The sequence below is a fragment of the Molothrus aeneus genome, chromosome Z, assembly GCF_037042795.1.
Source record: "Molothrus aeneus isolate 106 chromosome Z, BPBGC_Maene_1.0, whole genome shotgun sequence".
Lineage (NCBI taxonomy): Eukaryota > Metazoa > Chordata > Aves > Passeriformes > Icteridae > Molothrus > Molothrus aeneus.
In genome coordinates this window covers 22614120-22628352 of record NC_089680.1, presented here as the reverse complement: position 1 = coordinate 22628352, position 14233 = coordinate 22614120, and the positions used below count along the sequence as shown (strand labels likewise).

The following is a 14233-nucleotide window of genomic DNA, read 5'->3' as shown; positions in this document are numbered from 1 at the left end:
TCTGCAAAATGGACAGTAGCTCTGAACACATTGATAATTAGGCTGATTAGTCTCAGTCATTAATTACATTAAGAGGCTACTGCTATATTTTTATTTGTGATTGTGATGCTTAAATTTTGACATTTGAAAACCTCATCTGGTTTTCATTTTTGTTACTTTTTTGCTTTTACATCATCACAGAATAACATGTGGTTAATTTCATATTGAACATAAATGTTCTCTATTTAATTAACAGATTAACATAAAGGATCATACATGCTTTGATATCACATGCACACTGTAATGTGTTTTTACCCCAAAATTCATGACATGTTTTAACACTTGCCACTATGGAAAACATGGCAAGGACAGAAGGAAGAAAAACTTCTTTCCGCTCTAGTGTAAGGTGATTGTCTTCTAAAACATTTCTCATTAGTTTATTTCAAAAGGAAAGGGAATCCTATGCATTTCAGGTCTTTATTTTGCATGTCCCTTTCATCTTATTCTGTAAAGTACAAATATTCTTTTTGCTGAAATGTAATACCTCTGGGATAGAACCTGGAATAAAGCAAATCAGTGCCTGGCAACACAAGGTACATGTTTTTAAGGGAGCAGATTAAAGAAGAAGAAGTGAATCTTCCACTGATAGGGTAGCATAGACCATCTGTTAGAATAACTTGTGTCATAAAATGGAAGATGATTCATGTGTGTTACACCTACTGAAGGGCCTGTCTCCATTTTGCTCTGGTTTCCTTGCTTTTTTCACATGCCCTCTCTTCTCCTGCCAGGTAGTACTCTTTCACAGGTAGCAGATAGTAACCTCCATGTGTTTTACAGAACCAGTAAAGTCTCTGTGCATGCTGCAAGGACTTTTATGACATGTCTTATGTCAGCTTTGTACTACAAAATGGAGAAAAGAGGTGTCAGTGAGGTGCCTGTAGATGTGGAGGCAGGCAGAATCCATGGGCATGGGCCTTTCTGAGTCTCTCAAAGACAGACGTGGTTTTTCTAAATGGGATGAAATAAACTAAATAAACTAATCTAAATAAACTATTGCTGTGTAGCTGAATTTGACATGAATATGCAGCTGTTGTTCTAAAAAGAAACACTCTTAGGATGGCTCTTCATCTGCATTAAATGCTGAAAGAATCAGGAGGGGCTTTAGCACCAAATAGTATATTCCATGTCTACTTTTCTGCACTCCTAGTTGAGAACATTGTTCCCTTTATGTAGGTAAGGTTTTATTCAGTGTGCCCTGTGTAAAAGGTGATTGCTCATTTTTCAGAGGAACATGCCTGCAGTGTGGTTTAGGAAGGATGAAATGGCAGCATTTATAAAATCTTACCTTTATTTTTGTGAAGATTTCAGTATTTTTCAGACTTATTTTCTCTCATCTCTGAAAGTAGCCTATTTACATGGGCATGTGCACATTAGAATCTACTTTGCTTGTTTTGTTTTCTCCATCTGCTAATGGAGTTTAAGAACATTTTCTTTATGGAGTTTAAAAACCCTTTCATTGTCAGTGTGGACTTCCAGACACTGAAGGCAGGGAGTGGCCATAAAAATTAACTAACTGTTAAAGGCAATTTCAAAAAGAATCTGTTGTCACTTTTCATATTTTTGTAAAAATGAGAAAATGTAAGCAGTTCCACATTTGCATCTTCCAAGTCAGTTTTTAAAATTCAAAGTCCTCATTTTTTAGTGAGCTTGCACAGCCAGGTCTTGAAGACTTCATAAAATGCCATCATTTATTCTCATAAACTGTTAAAATTACAGGGGAAAGGCAGAAGGCAGCAAATGAATTTATACATGAAGAGAAACATTCGTCTTTTCTGTGAAACTTCAGGTAATAGTATATAATTAGATCTGCAGTGGCTCAGAGGTTTGACTGCTATGTAAGCCTGAAAGACTGATTGCAGTGGAGGACTGCAAATATCTTGAGATATACAATGGTGTAAATTTTTACCAGTTTTGAGCTGGCCACAGATCCTTTGAGCAAGGACCTGTGTCCTCTGTTGTTTGGGTTTTTAAAAATTCTGTTATTTTTTTAAATCACGTTTTCACCAGGATTCCATCAAACAAGTTGTGAGCTAACATTAGCAAAAATGACTTTTTCATTTTATCTCTCAAAAATCTGTATATTCCTTTCAGTAGTAAGACTCTGTAAATTAGTTAAAAACTTACCAAAAGGTTCTAACTTTCCTTTGTCACAGAAGCATCGATATCTTGAATACAGGCTAGAACCACAGACTCATTACTGCAACTAGGGCAGAGTTTGCTTGTTGCATTGTGATCAGGTGTGACAGTAGTCATGAACCAGTCAGTGAGATCAATGCTACTGTATAATTTATTTTGGGGGGGATATTATGGTCGTCTTTCTCATTCCTTTGGTGCCTCTTGGAGAGCAGTACCCATCAGAGAGCAGCAGACTCAGCTCTGCTTTTCCTAAAGCAGATATGTTTGTGTAGCTGCAGGGATGTCAGAGGTGCTTCTGGTGGGTCTCTTGTTTATTTATGCAAGTTTAGTTTCCTTACATTTTAAAATGACCTTTATCATTGGTAGCTGATACACACAGTGTTGAAAGGAGGAAAATTATCATCTTCAATTTAGATATTAATGCCTAAGGCTGTGGTTATGCCTTCATTTTGGTAGGAAAGGTATGCTCTTCCTCCATGCCAGGGATACTGACAGGATCCCTCTGCTGACATTGCTGCAGCTGCAGAAGGAAAGCTGCCTCTGCTCTGTGTAGCGTGCTCATAACACAATACAGTGTCATGCTAAGTGGTGCCTCCAGTCATTTTCTTCTTTTATCTGGATATGTTTCATCCAGTCTTAACTCACTCAGTCCCCCTTTTCTTCTTTTTCTCTTGCATATATCTCAGAAGCACAAAAAGGCACGCCACCATTTCAGTCCATCAGGGGGTCACCCCAGAAATGCCCAGTGGCTCACAGAGCTTTACTGTTATATTGTGGTGCTCTCCAGCCCCAAGAGCAGGCCAGTGCTTTGGGATATATTGTTCTTACATGGTGAGTTGAGACAGAGGATATCAGTTTAATGGGAATGCATCCGGTTTAATTTAAATAGTGCTCATGTAAAAAAAAATGGAGCTTAAAGCAGATCTCAGCAATTTCTAAATGTGCTGCTATCAAACTGAAAGTGTTGGATGGGTTTGGCTTGTGAAGTATGTAGTTAATAAGCTATCAACACTGCCTGCCAGCAACATAAGAAAATAGTTTGGACTGGCACTTTGCTGAGCTGTGTTGACTGCCTTTTAGATGTAATGGCAATAGGAAAACCAGAAATAAAATGTACATCAGTACTAGCAACAGATTACAGACAGGTTTTTCCTCACAAACTTCTTTCAATGTCTTCTCTTAGACAGATAACAATTAATTCAGTGAGAGTTTCCAACAAACTCTTTTCCAAATGTAGCAGGAGCAACTTCACAATGGCAGAGTTTGTATGGCTGCTAAATTGAGGAATCATATTTAAGCCATGTTCTCTTATCCTCTAGCAGCTTCTGAATGTTCCCTGCATTCTCACATTTCCAGATGTTAAAGACTAGGCTAACTTTCACCCAGCAGAAGGCATGTAGACTAATATACCTTCTATAGTGGTGTAAAATATGCCCTAAATTTGGTTGCTGTGAATTTCTCATGCTGTTATTTTGCCTGCTCTCTTCCTCTTCCTCTTCCTCTTCCTCTTCCTCTTCCTCTTCCTCTTCCTCTTCCTTTTTTGGCCAGGTTATGCCCTATTTATTTCTGCTAGACTTTAATTCATTCCTTTATTGAGAGAAAAATTACAAAGCTTTAACACTCTAGAATAATGGCTATTAATTTGCTCAGCAAAGTCATGTCTGCTTGACCAATCAATATTGTTTCATCATTACTTGCATAATGCTAATCAAATATTTGGACTCTGTATTGTGGAGATTTTAGCAAGCTGTAGACTGTACCTTAGCACTCTTTACCTGCTATGACTGATTTTCCCTGCCTGTGAAATACTCCAGTGTTTTTCAAAGTTGATGTCTAGCACATGTAATTCTGCTGGATCAGTAGCCAAGACTAAACATCCTTCATGAACAGTGAGTATGAGCTCAGCCTCCCAGCTGGCAGCTTAAACCACTGCTGCAGAAAACATTTTTGTGTTAAAATGGAAAAGGTGAGGACAAGCAGTCTGGTGACATAGTTTAAGAAACCATGGGATTATTTAAATTTCCTGTCACCTGTGCCCAGATCATGTCTACTTTGCGGTAAGGCATGTGCCAAGTGAAGCAGTGGGATGGTAGAGATCATTGTTCTTGCTGAATTTAGAAGCTACATGGATGAAGGAAACATGTTAATGTGTGTAGTTTAGCTAAGATGGATCATGATCCATAAACATGCTCCAGATTAGGATGTTAACTGAATGGATATCTGTTTTGTGTTCTTTTCCTCTCTTTTTCCACTCCATATATTGTCATACTCTACATGTGCCACTCATCTGCCCTGAAGATTGCTTTGGAGACATGACAGAGGTATGGAAGTTTGAGTGAATATATCATTTTAAGGTGTACACTCTTTCAAATACAAATCCCATTTACACATGATAATAGAGCATGATAGGTCAGGAGCTGGCAACTAGTGGCACTCCAGATAAGAAAGCCAGTGCTGTGTACCTTTCTAAGAAAGAGACATGAGAACTTCAGAAATTTTTAGTGGGTTTGGGCTTTGCCACTCTCTTAGAATTTCCTTATCACCACTCAGCGGAATGAGCTGCTTACATCAAAGAAACAGGCAGCTACCAAAAATTTTTTGGCACTCTGAGAAATATAGCACAGTTGTCTTCTTTCTTTGTGGCAGTGCAGTGTAGGGCAGGGCTCCCACTACTGATGTAAGAAATATGGGTCTGAATCCAGGTCACTTTGCACAAAAGTAAAAAACTTGTGGGCATTTTATTGCCCACAGGTTCACTATAGGGACTGACAGAATCATAGTACTGTTGTCATTGGAAGTAGAGATGTCATGTAGGAATAGATTCTCTGCTTCTTTCCTGTACTGCAAAAGAGCAGAGATTGGCATGTTTTCCAGCTAACACAGCCACCTTTTTAATACCAATTTCTTCTTTTTCTCATACTGGTGTCCTTCTGGGGACAGAGAGTGTTGAAAAAAGCACACAGTGTTCTAACTGTCTTCAGCTCTCTGTCAGCTTTTGAGCTTCTGCCAGCTTCTCTTTGTCAGCTCCCAAGGCCACTCTAAACTTCAGAGGTGCTGGGGTTGTGACCAGCTTTCTGGCTGAACTTAAACTTTGCAGAGAGCCAGCCTCCTGAAGTGTGTGTTTGGTAAACAGGCAAGACTTCAGTAATAAGTTTAAATTTGTGAAATTAATTCTGTTATCATTGCAGTGTCTCTGCTATCAGCCCACTTCTGTCACTGGAATGCATAACACTGATTTCAATTTGTGTCAGCTGTAGGGTAGTACCTTCCTCATCTGTCATGGTATGTGTGCCTCTAGACGGGAACTTCCCTTACAGAGATAGAGCACGGAGCAGTACTGCACCAGTGCTTCCTCAGCAGTTCCTGCCCTGCCCTCAGCCTGTTTTATTTCACTTGCCAGAGGACAGCCTCCAGTGTGATACAGCAGCAGCATTGCAGCAGAGTCTCTGCAGTAGCTCCTGTCAGTGCAGAAGCTTGCGGCATACTTTCATATGGTGCACTAGCGCTGAATGTGAATGACTTCCCCTGCATTGCTGGAGTTGCGGAAATTCTGCAGTATGGTCCTTGGTAGTAGTTAGAAAGCAAAAGGCTGGATCAGATTGAAGAAATGATTGCTCCAGCCACCCTCGTCCCTCCCCTTGGAATACTCTGGCTGAAGATGAAAAATCAAAAAAGAGATTGAATCTAAATGAAAAGAGTAAGAATATGGGACAGATTCACAACGCATTTTTCTTACCATGTGGCAGTGCCGGAGGTTGGGATCCTTACCTTTGTGTATCCTTCTTGAGGAGAAATAGTTTGGCTGAGATATTTTGCTTTTGCTGCACACTGGCATTACTGGACAGCCTGTCCCACAAGGAGTTTCATTCATGGTTTGACAGGCTTTAGCAATGGCCTGTCTTTCACACTGACAGTTCTTGTGTCTTACGTATGTCCCATCTAGAGCCAATTTCCCTGCCTTCAGACTGTTAGTGGAACTCATAAACAGGGCTGTGGGCCCTACTACTAGCAGCTGTGAGGACTAGCAAGGCCAAGCTATTGTGTATATATATAAAGGGTATTTAGAGGATGCCTTGTGAGAGAAGAAGGCAAGCCTTTTAGAATCCAGTCATAGCCTTCCCTGCTTGAGTTTCCAAAATTCAGTTTACTTCCTGGTCTTTGAATAGCACACTTTATTGTTCACACCCTGAATCCAACAGCAGAGTCAAGGAAACGTTTAAGGGTGAATAAAGCTAGCCAGCCTGTGGCTAGTTTGGTGTTGTGGTAGAACAGGCCAGCAAACAAAAATGTTCTAGCAGGAAGAAAGTGATTTCAGTGCCATCAGAGGACAGAGTATATTATTCCCTGATTAAATATATCTACTGAGTGACAGAAGGGAAAAAGAAAAGATAATCTCAGGCTTGTCTGGCAGATGCTTACCTAAAATACATCATGAACATTTCTGCTAGATATGCTGCTGATGGCAAGCAGTAGCAGGTGTAAATTAATGCTAACTATTTTCCCCTGTGCTTTGCAAGTGCATTTCTTCATTTTGCCATGGAGAAAACAAAGCCTCAATGGCATGATCAGAGTCTCAGTGAAAACAGGACATAAAAAAATTAGGTTCTCTGGAGATTCTTAGTTCTGTAAGTTTTTTTACTTTTCTCTTTCACACTCACTTCATGACCCATTACAGCTTCTGTGATAGCAGTGGTGTCACTGTGCTCCTCAGTTCCGTATGGGAAGGATCTTCTGGTGCTGAGCTCCAGCTGGCATGGTGGCCTTCCATTGTGGCTCTACAGCTGAAGAAGAGAAATTCACGAACTAAATGTAAATGGGCATTACTGTAACTCAAATGTATGTAAAATTTGGATCTTATTTTCATTTTACTACTAAGGTGGCTTTTTTATATTCTCGTGTTTTATTGACAGTCTCTATTTCACACAAGTTGCTTACATATTTAAAAGAAGAATAGAATAAAATTCAAATAATGTAAAATGCAATGTTGAGTGTAACAAGCTTTCCTTGTGAAATCTGATGTGTTCAATGGAAGTGTGGGGTTTGCTCAATTTTGCTAACAAATAATTACAGTACAAATGTAAGGCTTATCAAACACTTCTGCCTTCTTGTGAGATTTATCACATTTGTTAAGTTTCCTGAAGCTTTCCAAAACTAATGATACTGGGTCATTTGGCTTGTAAATGAGGATTACCCTTATCTAGATGGTTATTCTGGAAAAAATGAGTGAGATTGCTCTACATCTGCTGAAATCATTTTCAGTACATGATAAGGTGCTGTGAATCAATACTAATGTTTTCTACGGCCTCTTAATGTTTCTGAGATAAGGTATCTCCATATCTCCATCTCCTTTTTTATTCTATATATTGATGACAATTGAAAAAGAAGTCTAAAATGCACCTAATTTACATATGCTTTTGTGGTGGGTTTTTCTTACAGTTCCTATTCTAATTTATCTGAATAAGCAGAAGAGCTCCTCTCTTGCTGACTGTTATTGCTGAGAATGCGCCATGAGATGTTTCATAATCCACAGAGAACCAGGGTCATGATCATTAATCTAAATTTCAGATGTCGCTTGTTTTCTGTGGTAGTTAATTCTGATACCATAAATGCCAAACAATGCAGGATCAGCCAGACACAAAAATTAGCCTGCAAGTGGCAGGTTTTTTTTTACTCTAGTGTGCAGACAGAATTAAAAACAAAAAAGTCTTGGTTAGAGACTGTGCTTTTTTAAAAATAAATATGTTTCTTTTCAAATACTTTCTCCTGAAAAGCCTGCAGTGTTGGAAAACCATCACCATATATAGACAGACTTCTTCCATTGAAATGTGTACTTCTTCCTTGTCCTTGAAAAGCTTACAAAGTATCACAGCATTTTAGAGCCTATCTGAAATTTTTTAACAAACCTGAAGATAATTCAGTCACTGTGCTTCCTTATTGTGAAAGAAAAAACTCAAAATGGCAAAAACAGCATGAAAGAACTGTAGAAACCTGTGGAAGAAATACTGAGCAATCAGGAATGGGAAATCAGTAGGGTGACATGAATTTAATGAGCATGAACTACAGAGGGCATTTTCTTTTTCCATATTGAATTTGTAAGCTTCATTTGTTAATCTTTCCCATAGCTTTCATATTAATAAAAATTTTCTTTTTACCATCCTGTCCACTGTGTGACAATTTGATATGACTCTGCTGTCAACAGCCTTCCTTTGAGGAATAGAAAATATTGCCATGGATACGTAATTGGAGTTAGGAATGCATGCAATAAGGACACTGTTACTTTTCAGTCCTACTGTGGTATGAGCACTTTACGAACAGGGCATTCAGTTTGCATCATACAGAAATGCAGTGTATTTTGTTGGTAATCTATTTTAAACTGGTTTTCCTCCTCCTCTATAGAGACAAAGCTGCTACCTACACTTGCTGCCAAACTAGTATGTCATTAAATTAGTTGAGCTGCAAACTCAGGTGACTAGAGGGTAGTTTAATGCAGGTCTTACTGCATTTTCATGTTTGGGTAGTGTCATATCATAGTATTCAGGATTTTCTGGTAGCGGGTCTTTGACCTGTGAATTGTTCAGAACCTTGGTACAATTCAGTGTCCTGGAATAGTTGTCTAATGCATGTTTGATTTATATTAATATTTTGTGAATAGTGAGAGATGACAGCATCAAAGACCTTTAGAGGACTGCTGCATGAGCTATTAAGTGATCATCCCTGTATTCTCTAAAAGTTTACTGGAATTTTCGAGATATTCCTAGTGACCGTTCAAGCATTCTTTTGTCCCTTGACATACGGCATCATAACACAGCAATACATCAAAAAAGAAAAAAGGGTTATTTGCACAAATGCATGAAAAATGGAACAAATGGCTTCATAACTATGACTTAACAAGTTTTGTTGTTTCACATTAAATCCATCTACCAAACCTCATTCCTGCTACTGTGGCTTGTGTTCCAGCTCCTGTGAACATTTACCAAAATCTGTGTTCTTAATATTAACTGCCAGGGAAAAAAAATTTTATTTTTTCCCCTAAGTGTAAGAGTCATACAAATTTTTTTCTTCCTACTGAAACCATTCTGATTGGAAGATGTCAAATTCATATTCTGCCTGTGTGGAAATATGATTGTTATAAAATTGGAATTTACTCATTTACTCCAAGGGACTGTATAGCACTGGTTATCAGTCAAATAAAGTATGAAGATACCAACAGTAAAACATGACATTATTAGGGGTAGAGGAAGTCTGTCTATTCTTGATTCATAGAAATCGTATATATGGTAGAGATAATTCATGCTATATATGTATAAAATATTGTAGAATCTAAGGTATGTCTTTGACCACCCTAGCTGGGAGCAGAGTCTTATGTTTATTCAAGTAGTTCCCAGACAATGTTAAGATAATATCAAGTCTGTTAACGTATGAAAGAAACCTTCCTGGACCATGAGTGCTGACTTCTTTGGAATGCCTAAGCCACTCAGGAGGACCTGCACCTGGGAAGATTGTATCTACCATACTCAAGCCCTGGCACCACTCTGCTACATGCGAATACAGGCTCTGCCGAGGTGCTCAGACATCCTCTGGACACCTGGACTTACCTTTGTCTATTTCTGCACATGTATGGCCCCAGTTCTACATGTGAAGAGACACAAAGGAACGTTGGGCCACCTCTGCCTCAGGCAGAATAAACTGTATATAAGCCAGCAGCGTGAAGCAGTCGGGGTGAACCCCTGGGGAAACGCTGGCACTTTGTCAGTCGGATCTCCGTTCACCCAGCACCTGCACTCACGGCTGATGCTGCCTTGGCTGTTTCAAAATTTCAAAAATTCTGTTTTTGTTAACAATCTAATAAATCATTGTTAAATTTTCTTATAAATTTGGCTGCCGATTTGATCATTTATAACAGAAATGTTTTCAGGATATCCCCTTGTTCCTTTAATAAGCCCAATTTTAAATCTGTTGTAAAACAAGAACCAAAATGTTGATGCCTTAAAATGATGTGGCCAGGGAGTCTTTCAGTTTCTGGGTAGCTGTAGCTGTTAGCTGATGATGTTCCTGAGAGCTTCTTAAATCTTTGTCATGAGAGCAGATCCTAAGCTGGTGGAAGCTGGCATGGCTTCATGACCTATGATAATCAGATCTGACAATCTTAGATACTGATGGAGTGGTAGCCTGAGTGAAATGCTTTAACAGTTGATTTGGAGGATGAATATAAACAGGCTGAAAAATATCTCCAAATTTAGTCAATACTACTACAATGGCATAGATGTGGGCCTTATTGCAAATGCCTTTCTCAGGCTCAAAGGTCCCACCTGACTACTTTTGATTTTGGCCTTGAAAAGGAGGTGTGGTACACTCTTTTGAGCAGATTATTCCCTTCTGACCCAAGGGGAAAGAACTGTTGAGGATTTAAATTTTATCCTTAAATCTGAATTCTTAATTAGAGTTCTCACCTCTGACTGCTTGAGTAACTGTGGTCTTCAAGGAAAAATTAAAAAAAATCAAAGCCAAACAGTACTTACATTTAAGTGGGATTTTGGTTCAGCTGCTTTTTTCTGAGGTCTGTCAGTGCTTCTCCAAAACAGAGGTTTGCTTGCATAATGGAGTTGAGCACGGTTCCTTCAGGGTATGTGATGTAACTACCCTGAGAGAAGAGACTCCCAGCCCCAGAAGGGCTGAAGACTTAACAGCTCATATTTCTCTCTCTCCTTTGACTCACCCATTTGTAACAGTACTTGTCATAGAGCTTTACAAATTAATTTTCTGCTTAGCACATAGTGTTTTTAGCCACCTTAAATGAGTGACTCTGGATGGTAACTATGAGCCTAATATTGACAAGGTAAGCAAAAACTGAAAGCAAGTCTAGAAGAGAGGGGTGACCTGCCTTTTTGACTATGCAGTGACCACTCGAGAAGACTGCTGGGCTGTGCTTGTAAGAGTGTCATACAATTCTCAGCTGGAGTAGTGATGAATGTGAAAGAAAGGAGCAATTGCTATGGTTTATAGATGTGAATTAGGAAATTTAGAGCATCTGTGGGGATGAAAAGACATGTCTTTGCAAATCCTCATTGTCCTAGGGTGACGTTATGATGCTTGTATCCCCATTCATGTGTTCTGTTAATGTTGGATATTATGTTCTGTACCTTTAAGACCGGCTCTGAAGAGGGAAAGTTTTGTTTTGGTTTTCTTATCAGCCTGGCGGGACACAGAGACTGCAGTTTTTTTTTGGTTTTGGCTTTTTAGCTAGTTCAGCTAGACTGTCCAATTTCTTCCTGGACGGTTTCTCCTTTCCTTTTTCTGATCATTTCGAACCTGCTCCGGACTGGGACCTGAGAAACACCAAGATCCTGCTCCTTGTGGCCTGCAGCAGCTGCCCCAGCGCCGGAGGGACTGAGAACACAGTGACTACCCCCTGAGAGACTTTCTGAATTTGTCATCTTTTTTCAGAGTGGTGTCATCCGGTATTGTTCATTCTGTGTGCTGGGGGGTGCTGTGCCTGGTAAATAAACAGGTTCTTTCCACTCCTCTCCGAGGAATCCTTCCTGAACCGTTTGGGGGGAGGGGCTGTGTGGGTTTGCTCACTGGAGGAGCCCTAATTTAGAAATTCTCCTCCAAATTTGCCCTAAACCTCGACACTCATCAACCATGAAAATATTTCAAAATGAAGAAATGTAGAGCTACAGCCCAAAAGGGCTGGGAGATTAATTCCTTTTGAGTACTTTGTAGCCTTGGAGTTGAACTACAGATATGAAAAATCTATTTTAAATATTTAGGTGCTAGCATATAGGCATACTGTTATTTTTTGGGATGTGAAATCTTTATAGTAGGAAGCTTCCATGCAGATTTAACCATATTATCTGTAGTAGGATATCCATTTGTGGAAGATTCATTCATGAAACTAATTAATAAATCTTTTAAAACTGAAACTGTCCCTTGTCCCTAACAGTACTGTGTTTGATTCTTTTGTGGCACTTCACTTATCTCTGTAGATCACAAGTTTAATAATACAGACCACACAAATTCATTCATATTCAGATTATTGATAAGAGGCTGTATGCTTTTGCACATCTCTTTTGTACAGGAAATACTGGGAAATACAATTCCTTGTTTTTGTCATAGTATTGTTGTTTCATTAATGCACCATTTTGGCTACTAATTTGTGAGATGCTGACAGAAAACAAACAGAGCTGATAGCTATTTCCTATTGCACAGATAATTACAGCCTGCATTAGTAAGTGCTTGGCCATGATGCACTTGCAGCTTTGTTGTAGTGAACTGAAGTGAATTTAAAATCATACAGATGTCTGGAATTTACTAATGGCATGTGAGTGACTGTGGGTATTCCTCCTCTTTATACTAAAAAAATAATATAGAGGACTTACCACAGTAGTTAAAACCAAAAGGGGAAAAGTAAAATTTTTATTTTCTTTCTTCTTGTTTATTACTGGAATCGCTTCACTGAAATCAGTAATTAATAACTTATATGGTGATTAATTTCTTATGACAAATACCATCCCAGTGAAAGATTAATATGTTCACTGAATCATATGTACCTGATTTAGTTGAGGGAATATAGTAGTAAAAGACTTTGTGACTGACAATGCAATTGTTAAAATCCATTTTGAATGGTGCTGTAGAGCAGTTACTCTTCAAGTCTGTTATTGTCAATGTTACTGACTGTAAAAGGAAACATAGTTCAGTGTATTACATTGTATCAGGGAGATGAAACGGTAGCCCTATTCCATTTTCCAATTAGTTTTCAAACTTAATGTTTTATAAAAAAACCAGAGCATTTGCTAAAGTCATACTAACAGAGTTCCCTTTATTTCTTTCTATCTAGATAAGTGAGTTGTGTATTTTATGTATAACACAATACTCACACTCTTTCATGGAATGAATATAGATTTTTTTTAATCAATCTCTCTGTCTCTCTGTCTATCAAGTTATATATAAATTCTTGATTTTTACTGGTGATCTGCTTCAGGGTGAGTCAATATCTGGAAGTTCTCAGGCATGGGTGCCTCTTGCTTTCTGGATGGCTAGAACCACTCTGTGCTCTGTGCTTAAGTGTGGCTTGTATCCTTGGTCAAAGACTGGGTCTCTGAGGCTTAAGCAGTAATATGTTATTTCTGAATGTTTCCTTTAGAGTGTGTTGGAAATAAGTTTCTCAGAAGGAGTAATAAGTTTTACTGTTTGTACTGACTTAACAGAAAAAAAAACCCTAGCATTTCTACAAGGAAATATTGTAGCTGGATTTTTTTCAGTTGTTGCTGAATCTGTTGTTCTTTTTTTTAATTGCAGAAAGTGAGCGAAAAAGTAGGAGGTGCAGAAGGAACAAAACTAGATGATGATTTCAAAGAAATGGAAAGGGTAAGTCTAAATACAGCATATATTCATTATTACCATGCATTTTTCTTTCTAGGACAGGAATTTTAAAAGGTTTTGGTCCTGGAATCACTGAGAGAATTTTTAAACACTTAGCTCAGCAGGACTGTGTTGTCAGTTTTCTATTTCTTTTTGTTTTCTAACCAAGGGATATGTGGCACTCTATAATGCAAATTCTTCATTCAGAGAGACTGGGGCTGAAGTCATCTACAAATTAGCTGCATTTAAACCTTTGTAGAGGATCTCTGAAAACTGAGTCAGTCTACAAGACAGCCATTTCAGTGGGGAAGGATGCTGATAATTCCTGGCTCCTTGAGTATCAAGGCTCTAGGCATGACAATGGCACTGGGGTATTCATTCACAGGTTCAGGGGTCCTGTTAGGCACCCTCCACTGGCAATGTGCTTCAGGTGCATGGGGAAGAACCCTCTGACAGGCTGTTTGGTGAGGCTGGCACTGATCGCACTGAGTGACTCTGTGGAGGGGAAAAAAAAAGAAAAAAAGCCACAGCTGTATGTGGCAGTGATAATATTTCGCCTGAAAGGATCAGTAGGGGCAGCATTTTTTCAGGCTTCAGCTTTCAAAGGTACTATCAAATCTTGTAATAAAAGCATGTGCTAGGAGATTTGTAACATATCTGATACATATCTGATATGTAACTCTGATTAAATGAAAAA

The 14233-nt window shown here is 38.8% G+C and overlaps 1 protein-coding gene across 1 annotated transcript in view; it reads left to right on the top strand.

The window, feature by feature from the left end:
- SH3GL2 (SH3 domain containing GRB2 like 2, endophilin A1) overlaps positions 1 to 14233 on the top strand; it is a 90872-nt gene that overhangs the window by 58640 nt on the left and 17999 nt on the right. Inside the window, exon 2 of the mRNA XM_066569258.1 lies at positions 13474 to 13542. Within this exon, the coding sequence (XP_066425355.1) occupies positions 13474 to 13542 (69 nt within the window). The remainder of the gene's footprint in view (positions 1 to 13473; positions 13543 to 14233) is intronic.